At 33.5% G+C, this 16488-nt stretch overlaps 1 protein-coding gene across 6 annotated transcripts in view; it reads left to right on the top strand.

Moving 5' to 3' along the window:
• The window catches only part of LOC134271301 (potassium channel subfamily T member 2-like), a 42331-nt gene that overhangs the window by 14746 nt on the left and 11097 nt on the right, over positions 1-16488 (top strand). For 4 of the 6 annotated variants that reach the window (XM_062753529.1, XM_062753530.1, XM_062753527.1 and 1 more), the window contains 16 exons: positions 1267-1359; positions 2469-2574; positions 3049-3069; positions 5983-6057; positions 6197-6283; positions 6522-6625; positions 6894-7080; positions 7323-7487; positions 7755-7891; positions 7985-8048; positions 8211-8319; positions 8464-8572; positions 8883-9032; positions 9300-9529; positions 12045-12300; positions 14051-14104. In XM_062753529.1, coding sequence (XP_062609513.1) covers positions 1267-1359; positions 2469-2574; positions 3049-3069; positions 5983-6057; positions 6197-6283; positions 6522-6625; positions 6894-7080; positions 7323-7487; positions 7755-7891; positions 7985-8048; positions 8211-8319; positions 8464-8572; positions 8883-9032; positions 9300-9529; positions 12045-12300; positions 14051-14104 — 1947 coding nt within the window. The remainder of the gene's footprint in view (positions 1-1266; positions 1360-2468; positions 2575-3048; positions 3070-5982; positions 6058-6196; positions 6284-6521; positions 6626-6893; positions 7081-7322; positions 7488-7754; positions 7892-7984; positions 8049-8210; positions 8320-8463; positions 8573-8882; positions 9033-9299; positions 9530-12044; positions 12301-14050; positions 14105-16488) is intronic. The other 2 variants (XM_062753528.1, XM_062753526.1) reach the window with 2 other exon arrangements.

The raw sequence follows: 16488 nt of genomic DNA on the forward strand, positions 1-16488 counted from the left end.
GGCCCTTAAATTAAGCTGATATTCATGGCTCAGGTTGATACAGGGTTTGTAATATGACAAAAGGTAACATATATACTATTCTCTCTCTCTCTATATACAAAATATAATATTTTAACTAAGAATGTATATAAGTGAAAGAAGACTTGGTAGCATAAATTCTTTCACATTTAGGAAATGAAGGTCTTATTGATATTTCCTGCAGCTGTTGATAATTTTTTTTTAGTTTTTTTTTTTAAATATTTCAATCAGAGATCTCTTTCTTTTTTAATACAAATGTTTGATATTATGTAAATTCTGAATAGGTAATTTCAGATAGAGATTTTTTTCTTGGTGCCAACCTTAGCCAGATGACACTTTTAAACATTGCTAGGTTATGTATAAGCCTACTAGCTCAATTGTTTATATAACACTGTTTTCCTGGTGTAAGGTGTACCCACAAGGAAACAGAAGTACACTGTATTTCATTATTTGTGACAGGCTGAGTTAGAAAAGGAAAACATTTTTGTATAAATAAACTCAAAGTATGTGAGACGCTGTGATTGTAGCTTCAGCAATTATATATCTATTGATAGAAAATATAGCATGTATCCTGTTTTGATAATGTACTAGACATGTATTAGTAAGGTCTACCCAGCAGTGAAGGGATTCCTTTGACTGGGGTTAATTGAAGGCAGATCCTGTCTCAAATATTAAAACCCTCAATTCACCGAAATCCATATGTGAAAGTATATGAAATGATAAGATAACATGGTAGATAAGGTCTGTCGAGTATACTTATCTGTTAAAAATGTTAAAGCTATGTAACAGTGTAGACAGTTAACTTAGTAGGGTCGAGAAAAAACTGGCACAAGAGAGATTGATTTTGAGCATGTTAAGGTTACATGATTATACAATAAATTACAAAAAAAATTGATGACAGTTTCAACTCAACAACTCTCTTCAACATATCCATGGTTTTTAATTCCATTGATTTGTGATAATTGGAAGTTGTGTAATAATACATGGTTGGAAATGTAATGTACCACCAAAATAGATTTATATTTTGGACAAATATTTGTGTATAACTTATCAACATTACATTAATCTTGTTGCGAATTCCGTTTGATCGTTACTGTAGTTGGGGCTACACATAGATATATGTATAACATTATCTCCTCACTGCATTAATCCTTTGAATTCTGTTTGACTGTAGTGGGGGCTGTATAGATATGTGTATAACTTTTCTACGTACATTACATTAATCCTGTGAATTCTGTTTGACTGTAGCGGGGGACTTCCCTGTGGGGGGAACAACACGTACCAGGTCTACCCCGACAATGATGAGGATGGGATGAAGTTTTCCTCCGCCGAAATCAACTGGTGAGTCCGCACTGCCGTACATTAATATGCCTTAAGGCACATCAAGTGCATTAAGAAAATTAATATTTTAAGAATATTGAACATGTAATATTAACAACTCTTGTAAAAAAAAAATCCTTATATTTGAAAACAATTTTCATGAAGACAAGTACATCTTCGCTAGCCAAGGGAGACGATCAGCTCCTTTCTTTTCAGAGGAGAAGAGTGGATTGTCACCCTTGGCTAGCGAAGATGGACAAGTACATAACTGTACAAGTATTTTATTGGTTTGTAGTACATGTAATATGATATGTAGTAATTACAGTACAATAATTTATTTTTATGCTTTGCAGTAGACTTTAGAGTCATTTTCTCTTTGAGTTTTTTTTTTTCACCTCCAAGTCTGATCTGTTTGTGTATAAAGATAGCTTTTCAGGTCTTTCAGTATGTTTAATTTTTATTTTCAGAATTCTGTTAAATCTTCTATAAATTTGTCTCATTATAGTGTTATGTCAGGCAAAGTCTGAAAATGTTAATAGAAAGCTAATTAAAACAAATGATTACCAGTTAAAATGTTGTTTATCAGACTGGAACAATGGTGTTACTGTTTTACGTCACTTTAGAATTTCAGAATTTCTGCATGAATCATTGAGGAAGTAAATTTCACAAAGTTTAACGTAAACAAACTGGAAATGAATTCAGAGATTTTAACAGACTTGAAGTATTCCTATTAATTAAAAGAATTGACTTGGAAGAACCACTTTGATTTGTAGTCCTTAAAAGTGTCCTTCAGCATTGCAGAAATTAATACACATATATAAAATTTGATTATTTATAGTTTAAGTGGTCATTCAGTATTTCAAACAGCAATTTTTGTAACAAGCTTCATTTGTTTAATTATTAAAAGATAATAGTAGAACAGTTGGCTGGATGAAAAAAAGGAGAAAATTTTACTGTAATATTTTTAAATTTGACTTCTGCAAAGTAAATAGATACAAAATATAGAGAAAAATCACAACTTTGTTTTTCTGATTTATAGATGCTTTACTTCGTCTGTGTTATTTAGGGCTGTATTCTATCTTTATGTACATGAATTGATCTGTTTTTTATCCTGTACCTGTGTTATTTAGGCCAGTCCTTCTCTGGGTACATCGCCCGGAGCCTATCTGGATTATAGAAGTCATTCTGGCCATTTTCACCTTCTCTAAAGCCTTGCTTTTTATTTTTATTTCTAAGGTGAGTTTTTAGTTTTTTTCTGTTGCAATTTTTCTTGTAATTTGTTTGGATTTTTTTTATTTTTCCATTATAGCAAGGTGTGGAAACTGTAAACATTTACATTTTTTCAGATTGATTCACTAATAACATCATTATAACTAATTTTTGTAACCATGCTCATTACCAAAAGTTAATTTTGTTTATGTTTCATTTGCCAGGAAGAAGTTTTATAAACTCATGTATATGTAATCTAAATTGTATATCTTTATCCTAAATAAAAAAAAAAACCCAATTCATTTTCAAAATTCAGATCAGTAAAGGTTTGGCTTTCCAAAAATAAAAAAAAGTTGTAAATGTTGTTGATTACTATGTTTTGGCATTTTTTGTCATTTTACATGTAACAAAAAGAAGCATGTGTATCTACAAACAGAATTTAAATTTGAACCAAATAAAATATTTTGTTGAAATATATTCACATAATACATGCCTTTGCAGCTTAGGTTGAACAGATCACAGGTAAACATGGCCATTGATTGGTCAATACATAATCCCTTTAGATAGTACGTCTATGTTGGTATGCTCAGTCACAGAAACTTTGTGAGTACATTCAATACTGATCAACATTTGTGTGTTGTCAATTCATAGATTTGTCCTATACAGTCATGTCAAGAAAAGAGGTCAATATAATGCGCAAAATGCAAAAAGTTAAGAAATCCAAAAGAAGGACAAAGGGAAGTTTGTTTTTCATTGCTTATTTGTCAGTCCAAAAATAATTAGCATGATTAATAAAATGAACTGGAAATAATTTAAAAAAAAAAAAAGAATTTTGTACCCTGGAGAGTGAAATATTTTTAGGAGGTTTAAAGCAAAACATAACCAATGCAAAATTAAACCTCATTTTTGGAGTATTTGACATTTTGAGACATTGGGATGGGAAAAAAAAACAGCATCACCAATCTTTTTTTTGATTTATGACAATTTTAAAACTAACTTCTGTTTTTAGAGGGATATAGTAATGAGTATGAATATAAGCACGGTACTAAAATGTTTTGACACATAAAGTTTTAACAGAAATTTCTTCAGGAGTTTGTTCGAATGAGTAAAGTGTACTCCTATTTGTGATAATACAATGCTGGGATTTAAACTACAGCATATCACACAAGTACAATATATTGGCAAGGAAAGGTAACTCTTAGACTAGTGAAGATCAAGTCAACCTTTAATTTATAATTTAGTTTATCTGACTCTCTATCAAGTGAGCAATGTTGTTCTTGTTGTAGTATTTTTTCTGATTTTCTAGGATATTTTATAGATACCCACAACTGAATGCGTATTATTTGTTTCTGAATGTCATGTTTACATGCATATTTTTTTTATTATGTCTATTTTATTTTCTGTTTGATTGTCATAAGTTTTCCTCCTAAGTTTGGTATTTGCATTTTATTTTTAAAACAATTATTTTTTTTCATTTATAAATTACATTTCATTGTATATATATCAACTAAGTGCATGCATGCATTTCGACAAAAACAAAAAATATTGATGCGAGATAGTAATGTCACTAAAACTGTCATGTTGAGCACATAGTGCATACAAATACATGAAATGGATAGTACAGAACTCAACATCTGTTTCAGACTTGTAACATATATCATGGTATATCTGGTATCCATTAAAAATCAATTTAATGATTTTTGAAAGTTGAGCGATGAATAATTATATGAAATCTGATTATACGAGCGTTGATCCAAAAGTTCGTGGAATTTCTTTCTAAAATTTTATCATGATTTAATAGAAGCAAACAACAGGCATATTTATAATATAGAGTCATCATGCAATAACATTGGAAAATTTCACCACTTTCCAATAACCAAGAACTTCACAGGAAATGGATACTTGTGAAACCCGTGAAGACTTCGACGTTACGTCAAGTTAGATATGTCATGTCACGTTATAGAAGCATCTCACCCTAATGTCCAATTCAAATATGTAATTCTACAAAATGCTGCTCTTTTCTCTATTTTTGTATGGGTATTCTATCGCATCAACTTATGTTCAGTTTTCACTCATATTTCAAAATACTCCCCGTGTTTCCATATGATTTTCTAATTTCAGTAGCAATGCCATGAACAGTATGTCAGCCAACAACGTCCATTAATGCTTTTAATTTATCTACGACAATAGACAATTAAAACCGAGCCTCCAAAAGGCGGCCATGGAAGTTCTTTTGTTCTTAAATTTTTTATGCCACTGGAAAACCAGTAACAAAATTTCATTTTTCCCAAACCTATGTCAATAATATACGTGTTTAAGATAGAGTTATCCCGGGATTTTCACAAAACTTATGAACTAAACTCGACGTTGTCTAACAACATAAAGAAGACCAATAAGTCATCAACTAATAAACTAAATATCCAGTAAAATCAGTAAAACTCTCACACAAAGATTTATAAAAGATCAAACAATCATAATAGTGACACAATTTTCATTTTAAATACCACAAAGGGCAGTTTTATTGATTTCTCATTTTACGTATTAGGAAATAAAATGATAATAAACGTGTTAATTTCTCCCCCGCATTTCCAAACAACCATTTCTATGGCAACTGTCTAAGACTTGCTATCATAGATATTTAAAATGTATTTTTTCTTTAAAATGTTCAACAAGTGTCTTTATTCTCATTTGTAATTTTCAACCAATTTCGCTAAAAAATAAATAAAATATGAAGAAATTCCACGAACTTTTGGATCAACCCTCGTATTTCATTTTTTAGGCATTTTGTTTTTACGAAACGCCATCAAAATCACCTACCAAAATCAAATAAGTTATTCAAATTAGTTTTTTAGGGTTAGTATACATGTTGTATTTTGATGAGAATAAGTATAGTATTTTCTTGTCATTTTGGGTTACATTTTCTATAAGTCAGTATTTAGTACTTGTAGCCTGGCTGCATGATTTTATACATGATTATTATTACATGTATAGCTGGATTACTCTGCATGGTTCTGTTTAATACTGTATAAAAACTGAATTTTAAATCTGAACAAAATTAATATAAACAAAATAGACTTCAGAAAAAAAAAAATAATGGTAATTATTTATAGTAGGGCCTCCTTTTAATTTTTCCATTGGAAGAATTTCATTATTATTGATCTTTTCCCATGTTTATTGTTTTTTATGATGAAAAATAACTGTATTATGTATAAATTAATTTTATGAATGTATTTTTATCAGAATTAGTTAGAGACTGATGATTTTGCAGTTTCTTTTTTTTTCAGTTATAAAGTTTGAATAAAGGAAATGCTTATATGTGCTCCGTGGAAATAAATTTGAACTTTGTGAACATTAGGAATAGCTGTCAGATTGTATGGGAGTTAATATTTCTGTATGCCATTTGCATCTTTCTGATATTTCTTGATACTATTTCAGCTGGGTAAAGTGGAATTGATGACAAAGCCAGCCTTTATTCTAGAAGTCATCTGTTCTCTACCATTGATTGTCACAGTAAGATTTCTTACAATTTGTGAACCAACTGGATTGCATTTTTAAAGTGCAAAGTTTTAAATTCTAATTTTTTCATATTTATATCTTCGTACATACATACATGCACATTTTAATACATTGACATTGTCATCTCTTACAGTTAACCTACCCAATGCTGCTTAGGGACCTCTTTGTTCCAACATTCCTTAACTGCTGGCTTGCCAAAAGAGCCATGGAGAGATTATTTGTAAGTATGAAAGCTTTCCCTAAAATGTTATGATTGTTAAGGTGTCTTCCTTTCTGCTCTTTATACATATATCTTACTTAAATAGCGTTTTGAAGCAAATAAATGTAAAATTTAATTTAAACTAAAATTTTTTCAATAAAATTTTATCCCATGACATATATGAAATACTTGATATAGCGATTAATTAACTTAGGGGAAGAATATGGATTTATGCCGATCTTATTTTATGATATTTCAGAATGATCTTCACCTGACCAAACAGCGCTTCCAGACAATATCTGTCACCATGTCTCAACAGCTACTAATACTGGGAGCAACATTAGTGTCTCTCATCTTTACCACGTACGTATCTATACATTAGTGTCTCTCATCTTTACCACGTACGTATCTATACATTAGTGTCTCTTATCTTTACCACGTAAGTATCTCTCAGTAGATTAAAATATCTTATCTTACCACGTAGCTATATATCCATATGTTAATGTATCTATTCTTTACCACACAAGTTTCTGTACTTTAATATCTGTAATCTTTACCATGTTAAGTATCTGCAAGTAAGTGTCTTTAAATTAATGATGCAGTTTCAATGCCCCTTCCTCTTTATATACAGAGTGTGTGGGATCCAGCACATCCAGCGAGCCAGCCAGGAGAAGACTCTAACTTTGTTTGAGTCCTTCTACTTCACCATTGTAACTTTCTCTACTGTGGGCTACGGGGACATATCTCCCGACATCTGGCTAGGGCAACTCTTTATGGTCCTCATGATCTGCATTGCCTTCGCATTTATTCCAAGACAGGTTTGTAAACATCAAGTTATAAAAAGAAGAGAAAAAATTTTTTTAGATCAGGCAAAGATAGCTTTGAAATACAAGTATTAAAACCATTATTTGACTCTTGTGGCTCATGAACCTTCAATGCAGAGAATTTATATATGCATATGGAAAAGACAGAGTACTAAAAGAAAATTGTATAGACATTTATACACTGTGGCATAGATATGTATATGAATGTACTGTAAAGAAAGCTTCTATTACTATAGATAGAGGGTATTGGTTCTATCTGGGTGGAGAGGAAGAAGTCGGGAGGGGAGTATTACAGCAGACAGGCCCGTAAGAACCACCATGTGGTGGTATGTGCCCAGAATCTGGCAGGCGATGCCATCATGGACTTCCTCACAGAATTCTACTCCTGCCCTAAACACGAGGTATGAGATGTTTCCATAAGGTGTTAGTTTCACATTATCTTCTTCATAATTATACACATGTACTACAGTATTGAGCTTAGAAATGATAATTGCACTTTGAAAAAGATTTAAGATGTTCGATATTTTGAAGAAAAAAAAATGTTAGATTCTTTGGCTGTTTGTAATAAATGTATAAAGAAGTTCAACATTTTGTAGAAAGTTTTCTGTGAATGTGAAATTCAATTTGAACTGAGCTGATTAAAGGTTAATAATTATTACATTTCATAGGAATACACAGTGATCTTGCTGAGCTCTGATGAGTTGAACTCCAGTATGCACATGATTCTGAAGGATCCTAAATGGGCCAACAGGGTCATTTACATGAGAGGATCGGCACTGAAGGCCGCAGACCTTAAACGATGCAGGTAACTAATGGGGCGCAGGGTTATAGATAAAAATCCTAAGTGGTATATACTGTAAGTTCTTTGCATTAAAGTATGTATTTCTTCAAATTTCAGAATGAATGATGCTGATGCCTGTTTTATATTAGCCCCAGAAAACTGCACCAATAAGGACAGAGAGGTGTGTAGACAGTGTTTAATTGTTCTTTGGATAAAAAATGAGGTGTAACATTTTATCATTTAAATTTTATATAAATTCTCAACCTTTTACAACTTTGAATTGCATATTTAGGCAGCAATTTAATTGATAATATATAAAATATTTGTTTTCCGTCATTTTTAGGACCACAACACCATTATGAGGTCTTGGGCTGTCAAAGATTTCTGCCCAGAAACCAATCAATTCATACAGCTGTTCAGAACGGAGAACAAAATTCATGTCAAGTTTGCAGGTCAGTTGATTCTTCTTTCCTCTCCTGGAGTGTGGTCACTTGTGTTCTTTCCTCACTGATTAGATAACAGAAAAAGATAAGTTAATATGAATTTTATGTTTAATAAAGATTTAGCATATATATTTTATCTGGACTATATTTCAGAGCATGTTGTGTGTGAGGATGAGTTTGCCTATGCCCTACTTGCCAATAACTGTCTGTACCCTGGGTTGTCTACCCTTGTTTCCCTGTTAGTGCACACCTCCACTGGATAGTAAGTTATGAATTTTTTGTCACTGGATAGTTAATAATTATTTGTTTGTTGTCATTGGATAGTACTAAGTTATTTAATTGTTGTCACTGGATAATTTAGTTATTTATGTAATGTCAGCATAACATTCTCTGGTTACCCATTCCCTTTATTTCTTCAAGACATACATGCAGATCAGGATCAAAATTATTGTTTTAGTGAGAGTAAACAAGAAAAATAGCAAAAGCTGACTTTAAAACTTAGTCAGTGCTCAGCTTATCATCCCCAGTTATTCTGTTGTATACAATTATCAGACTGTAGTATTGTGTTACAGTGAGGGAGAGATGGCTAGCGAGCCCTGGATGCAGCTATACGGCCGACACTCGGGGAACGAGGTGTATCACATACAGCTCAGTAAAAGCATCTTCTTCAGTAAATACGAGGGTCAGACTTTCTGTCATACTTCAGCAGAGGTCCACTCTAAGTAAGTCATACTTCAGCAGAGGTCCACTCTAAGTAAGTCAATCTTTAGGAAGTCCACTATAAGTCATACCGACAGTGCAGTATTCCCAGTACATATCTCTATTACTTTGAGAAATAAAACAAATGATTATAGATACACTTTAGGACAAATTTCACTGTTTAAATGATTTCTTTCTATAACAAGTTATTGACATAATTCTTGGTATATTTGCCATTTTGTGAGCATTGAGTTGCTGATCAGGTCCTGTAAGTTTATCTCTCTTTTCAGATTTGGTGTGTCTCTGATTGCTGTCATGGAGACAGACCTGGACAAAGATAAGGACAAGGAAATGGACCATAAACTGATCCTGAACCCCGGTCCCAGTTATATCCTCAAAGGTTCCGACTTCTGTTTCTATCTCAGTAAATTCAAGGAGGAACACATGAAGATCACCCCTAATAGACCTGTTAAAGAGGAGAAGAATGAGAAAAAACAGCAGCAGAGAGAGAAAAATTATGGTCAGTTCAAACTTAAAATCTGTGTAGGAGGAGATATGGGGTTCATCAAATAATAACTGTTGAAAAAAGATTTTTTTTAAGGTTTGAGAACAAGTAACTGTACTGAAATATGCTGAAAAACACTCCGTATTCACTAATGGTAGGTGTTTCATACTAATCAAACATTATATTTTTAGCTCACCTGAAAGGCTTAAGTGAAGCATTTTCTGATGACCTTAAGTATATAAGTGTAAGCAATATTATTCTATAAATAAATTTAACACAGTGTCCTAAGATTGTTCTGAGGAAAAACATAAAAATTCGCAAATTGCATCCTTAGGACCTTGCAACACCAAAACCGTTGCAGTGTTACCATGGAAACAAAGTACCAGTCTTAAAAGTGAATTATTTTTCGCTGCATTAAGAAGTAAATTCATATATTTCAAATTTAACTTTTCTGAAGTTGAATATCACATTTTGCGACGATTTTTGAACTTTATATCAATATTAAACCCTGTGTGCCAACTTCTTGCCAAAATTAAAAATTTCAACCAAACTTGGCACAAAGTATCCTAAGGTGGTATAAAAACCTTGGCAAAGGGGATTCAAGTTTGTTCAAATGAAGGGCCACGCCCTCTTCCAAGGGGAGATAATTATAAATTAGTGAAAAATTAATGGCATTTTAAAAAAATCTTCTCCTCAAGAACCACTGGGCCAAGAAAGATGAAACTCATGTGGAAGCATCCTCAGGTATTGTAAATTCAAGTTTGTTCAAATTATGACCCCCGGGGGTAGGATGGGGCCACAATGGCTGATCAAAGTTTTACATACGAGGATATAGGGAAAATCTTTAGAAATCTTCTTCTCAAGAACCACTGGGCCAGGAAAAATGAAACTCATGTGGAAGCATCCTCAGATAGTGTAAATTCATGTTTGTTCAAATCATGACCCCCGGGGGTAGGGTGGGGCCACAATAGCGGATTAAAGTGTTACATAGGAGTATATAAGGAAAATCTTTAAAAATCTTCTTCTCAAGAACCACTGGTCCAGGAAAGATGAAACTCATGTGGAAGCATCATCATGTAGTGTATATTCAAGTTTGTTCAAATCATGACCCCTTGGGGTAGGGTAGGGCCACAATGGCTGATCAAAGTTTTACATAGGAGTATATAGGGAAAATCTTTAAAAATCTTCTTCTCAAGAACCACTGGGCCAGGAAAAATGAAACTCATGTGGAAGCATCCTCAGATAGTGTAGATTTATGTTTGTTCAAATCATGATCCCCGGGGGTAGGGTGGGGCCACAATAGCCGATCAAAGTGTTACGTAGGAGTATATAAGGAAAATCTTTAAAAATCTTCTTCTCAAGAACCACTGGTCCAGGAAAGATGAAACTCATGTTGAAGCATCCTCATATAGTGTAGATTTAAATTTGTTCAAATCATGACCCCCGGGGGTAGGGTGGGGCCACAATGGCTGATCAAAGTTTTACATAGGAGTATATAGGGAAAATCTTTAAAAATCTTCTTCTTAAGAACCACTGGGCCAGGAAAAATGAAAATCATGGTGAAGCATCCTCAGATAGTGTAGATTCATGTTTGTACAAATCATGACCCCCGGGGGGTAGGGTGGGGCCACAATGGCTGATCAAAGTTTTACATAGGAGTATATAGGGAAAATCTTTAAAAATCTTCTTCTCAAGAACCACTGGGCCAGGAAAAATGAAACTCATGTGAAAGCATCCTCAGATAGTGTAGATTCAAGTTTATTCAAATCATGACCCCTGGGGGTAGGGTGGGGCCACAATGGCCGATCAAAGTTTTACATAGGAGTATATAGGGAAAATCTTTAAAAATCTTCTTCTCAAGAACCACTGGGCCAGGAAAGATGACACTCATGTGGAAGCATCCTTAGGTAGTGTTAGATTCAAGTTTATTCAAATCATGACCCCCGGGGGTAGGATGGGGCCACAATGGCCGATCAAAGTTTTACATAGGAATATATAGGGAAAATTTTTAAAAATCTTCTTTTCAAGAACCACTGGGCCAGGAGAGATGAAACTCATGTGGGAAGCATCCTCAGGTAGTGTAGATTCAAGTTTGTTCAAATCATGACCCCCAGGGGTAGGATGGGGCCACAATGGCTGATCAAAGTTTTACATAGGAATATATAGGAAAAATCTTTATAAAAATCGTCTTCTCAAGTACTTCAGAGCAATCATTAGTGATAGTATAGGAAGAAAATGTTTTTAAAAAATCTTTTTATCAAGAACAACAAAGTCATATGCTGTATTAATATGAAGGCAGTATATAGGGAAAATATTAAATCTTCTTTCAAGAACCACTGGGCCAGGAAAAAGTAAACTTTTCAGTTGAAAGCATCTGATTTGTGTTTTTTCCTAGATGATTTGCTCAGGTGAGCGATGTGGCCCCTGGACCTCTTGTTTTTACATTACCGTAGAGGGTAAAGAAATTTTTTTTTAAATGTAATTAAATAATGTTGTATTTCTGTGTGAATCTTTATTTTTCCCTGAACAGAGAAGATAGCGAGTGAGCTTCAGCGTTTCCTGGAGAGCAATCACCTGGAGTTGGACAGCAGCCCAGCGGGGGAGGAGAGCGTGTTTAATACAATCACCAGTCAGATGGGGATCGACTTCTCCTCCTCCCTCATTGACCCCATCCAGCCCATCCCAGAGACCCCCGACATCCTACAGCGGGGTGTTGGGGAGAGCGTGGGCAACACGACCGAGAACCACAATGTACTGCTGATGTACAACGAAATGGCCAGTGAAGAGTAAGTCTGTAGTGTCTGTGTCATGAGGTGATCACAGATTTGCATGGAGTTAGAGGAGCTTTGAAGTGAAATGCGTTAAGGTGAAGTCTTATGAAGGGTGATATTTTGCTGTGCTGGTTTGAATTTTTGAGGTGGTGTTTTGTTAGGAAAATGAAATGTGCAGGTTGTAGCATTGTGAAAGATTGATGTAACAATTAAGGTATGTTGGATCTAGTGTGGTTTAAATACTGTAGTAGATAAAAGGGTGGGGAAATGGAAAGAATAACACTAGAACATCAGAGAAATGTAGATAAGAGCATGGTGCTGTACCAGAAGGGTAGAATGTTTCATGTGTAGTAGTGTAATAATGTGTAGGGAGGGTGCTATGTTAGGCTGTGTACAGGATAGGTTGTAGATTGGAGCTTGGTGTTTGTGCAAGGTTAGCTCTAGGAAAGTCTGTTATGGAGTAGGTTTTGGCAGCTAGCTAGGAGCATGATGGGAGTGCAGTCCATGGAAAAAAGCATTATGGGAGGGTTTAACGTTAAGTGATATACTATGCCTGACTGGTATAATTTTAGATAGGGTGAAAGATAAAGACATGTAAGAATTCAGAAATGTTGAATTGTTTCTGATTTGTTACTTACAGTATGTATTGTTATACCTTTAAAAATTGTTTCATATTTGAATCTTTCCTATAAAATTTGTAACATTTTCAATGGCTTTACTGTGTGATCCCACCAAAATTATGTTTTTTGTGTCACATTTAATTTGTATTCACGAAGTCTATTGTTAAGGGTCATTAACCTATTTGAATTTATTGAATAAAAGGTATGACAAAGCATTTACTGACTGGATAATTGTGCAGTATGTCTTTTGCCAAATTCTCATACCGAACTGTTTCTTTCAGCTCAATGGTTTCAGGCAAGCAGCTTGGTTTTGGGGGCCAACAAAACACATGCTGCCTTGTATCCCAGTCAGAAAATGTATAAATTTAGCTTTCATATTTTATTGTCGGCAATATTAAACATTAATACAAAGCACATATTTTTGCTGGTATTGGAGATTGAGAGGCTGATAACTTTTCCTAATATATTGGTTTTGAGTATGGAAGGTGGTGGGAGGTCATTTTTAAAGAGGTGGTTATTTTTTAATTATAACATCCAAGTAAAATTACAAAACATAAACAAAGTGGTGATATTCTGAAAAAAAAATTAATGTTTCAGTAATGCATACAGATAAGCTTTCTTGTGTGTCATCTTTTTTTTTTTTTTTTTTGCAACACAAAAAGAGGTTTTTTTTATTTAAAAAAATATCTTAACAGTGTTAAATAAAGAATATTGAAGAGATATTAGAGTATTGCAAACATTTCTGTATGTTTTAAAATAGTCAGTATCATCATGTGTAATTTGTTATGTTTTGTCAATTACGGTAATAACATAAAGTTCATGCTTTTTCTGCATTGGTTTTGGTTTGGAGTGTACAAAAAAAAAATTATCAGACATTCTCTTTGAAAAAAAAATCAAAAAGATGATATTAAATTATGTTAAAAAAGAAATTGAAATAAAGAATTTTCCATGTAAATAAATTGTTTAAAAGCTGATACTGCATGCAATCTTTTGTTGGGTATTACAAGGATAACTATAAGAGATATATTAGCATGCCAATTATTTGTAATATAGAAAATACCGGTAAACACATACAAGTACAATACTTATTGGATTTTGTTATCTGAAAGAATAATTGTATAAAGTTGCTAAACATTTTGTTAAAGGAGCACACCCCAGTTTTTATCTGTAGACCATGCAAAACCCACTGTAAAGTCAAGGTGAGTGTGACGGCTATAATAAACACCAATACAGAGGGGAATATATTCCCTCCTCTGAATACACACTTAGACTCTAGATATATTTATCTAATACATTAATCATTTTGTCCAACTCTAAACTAATGACAGTAAAAATTTTATTTAAAAAAACAAACTTTTTCCACTATTTCCACTCTTTGGTTTTCTTCTTACAAATTTGAGGATTTTATTAAATGAAATATGATTGGTTAGAAAATTGTTACAGTTTTATGATATAAGTTGAGCATGTGAACTACTGTAGAAGTACTTTTTTTCTGCGTGGTATTAATTTACGATATGTACGTGGTCAAAATTTTCCATGGAAATTTGTCCATGCGTTCTTAATATAAATGTAAGGCATATAATGACAGTCTAGGAAATCCGCGTATTTTTCTACACGCGGATTAAGCAGAAATGGAGATTCCGCGGAATTATGACCCCATGGAAAAAAAGTACGTCTACAGTATGTGTGGAATTGCAGCATAAACAAATGTACATGTTTTTGCGGAAATTGTCCAGGCTGAGATGAATACTGGTCTATACTTCCAATGCTGCAATGTTATGCATGGAATACTGGCTTTATATTGAGCTTTGTGTTCAAATGTTTGGGTCAGTGTCATGCAATATTAAGTTAAAAATTTTTAGGAATAAAACTTTTCTTATGATATACCTGTCTTCAAATATGGATGAATGTATCTCTATTCGTACTAATTTTATTTGGTTTAAGGAACGTTCTACATCTCGTAAATCAACTGACTTTTTTCTCTCTTATCTCTCACAAATGTAATTTGGTATTAACAGAAATATTCATAAGAAGATTGAAATAAGAGTTTTAGTGTTTACTTTTAATAGATAATTTTAAGAAGTAAAGTGTGTGATATGGTTTAATTATAAGTACATTGGTATTTTTAATAATGAAATATGCTTGACATAGGTAGTATAAAGTGCATTTTTTTTCACCAAAGATTTCATGGATGAAATTAATTTTAATCTTGAAATACATCAACAAAAATGCATAAAAAGATTTTGCTCCATATAAGGAAATCTGAAAGAAAGATGCATTTGTAAAGTACATGTATAGCTTTGGAATAAAGCTGCTTTAAAACATGCTTTCTAGCACAGCACAGTGACCCTCTCCAGGTTCAGAAGTAATGTATGCTTGAATTAAAGATTTAGGATATCAATGTTTATAGAGGTTGTATGCTTGATATTGCTGTATCAATGTGTATACTGTCTATTAGCTTGAGTAATTATAAACTGTAGAAAGAGCCATTATTTTTTGAATCACTACCAGTGACTAGAATCTAGTGCTGGTATCTAAGCTACAATTTGAAAAACACATTTATTCATTATGTTAATATGATTTTAAAATTCGCACTTTTGAAGTAGATTTTTAGGTCACCTGAGTAAACTCAGGTGACCTATTGCTATCACTTTTCGTCCGTCGTCGTTCGTCGTGCGTCGTGCGTTAACATTTGAACATTTTCAGCTTCTTCTCTGAAACCACTGAACCAATTTCAACCAAATTTGCCATATAGCATCTATGGGTGAAGGGGAACAAAAATTGTGAATTTCATGGGCCCTGCCCCCCTGGGGCCTGGGGGGTGGGGCAAAAACCACTAAAATTAGTGCAATCTTTAAAAATCTTCTTCTTTACTCCTGGACATCAAGCAGTCAAACTGTTTGCATGATTGTAATCAGCATTGAGTCATTTTCTACCAAAATTGTGAAATTCATGGCCCCGGGGTCAGGGGTTCTGGTGTTAGGGTGGGGCTAAAAAGTATATAGTGAAATTTCATGAATTCTTGTGAAAATCTTCTTCTCTGCTCCTGGGTATTAAATAAACTAACTAAGTGCATAGTTATGATGAGCAAGAGTGCCTCTACCAAAATTGTGAATTTTATGGCCCCAGGGTCAGGGGTTCTGGTGTTAGGGTGGGGCTCTATAGATTATATAGTGAAAATACATAAATTCTTTGAAAATCTTCTTCTCTGCTCCTGGGTATTAAATAAACTAACTAAGTGCATAATTATGATGAGCAAGAGTGCCTCTACTAAAATTGTGAATTTTATGGCCCCAGGGTCAGGGGTTCTGGTGTTAGGGTGGGGCTCTAAAGATTATATAGTGAAATTTCATGAATTCTTTGAAAATCTTCTTCTCTGCTCCTGGGTATTAATTAAACTAACTAAGTGCATAGTTATGATGAGCAAGAGTGCCTCTACCAAAATTGTGAATTTTATGGCCCCAGGGTCAGGGGTTCTGGTGTAAGGGGGGGGGGGAATATAGATTTCATAGTGAAACATACTTGAATTCTTTGAAAATCTTCTTCTCTGCTCCTGGGTAATAAATAAACTAAATAAGTGCAT

This window comes from Saccostrea cucullata, unplaced genomic scaffold, assembly GCF_032062105.1.
Source record: "Saccostrea cucullata isolate Sc308-1 unplaced genomic scaffold, CSIRO_AGI_Scuc_v1 ctg177, whole genome shotgun sequence".
Classification (NCBI taxonomy): Eukaryota; Metazoa; Mollusca; class Bivalvia; order Ostreida; family Ostreidae; genus Saccostrea; species Saccostrea cuccullata.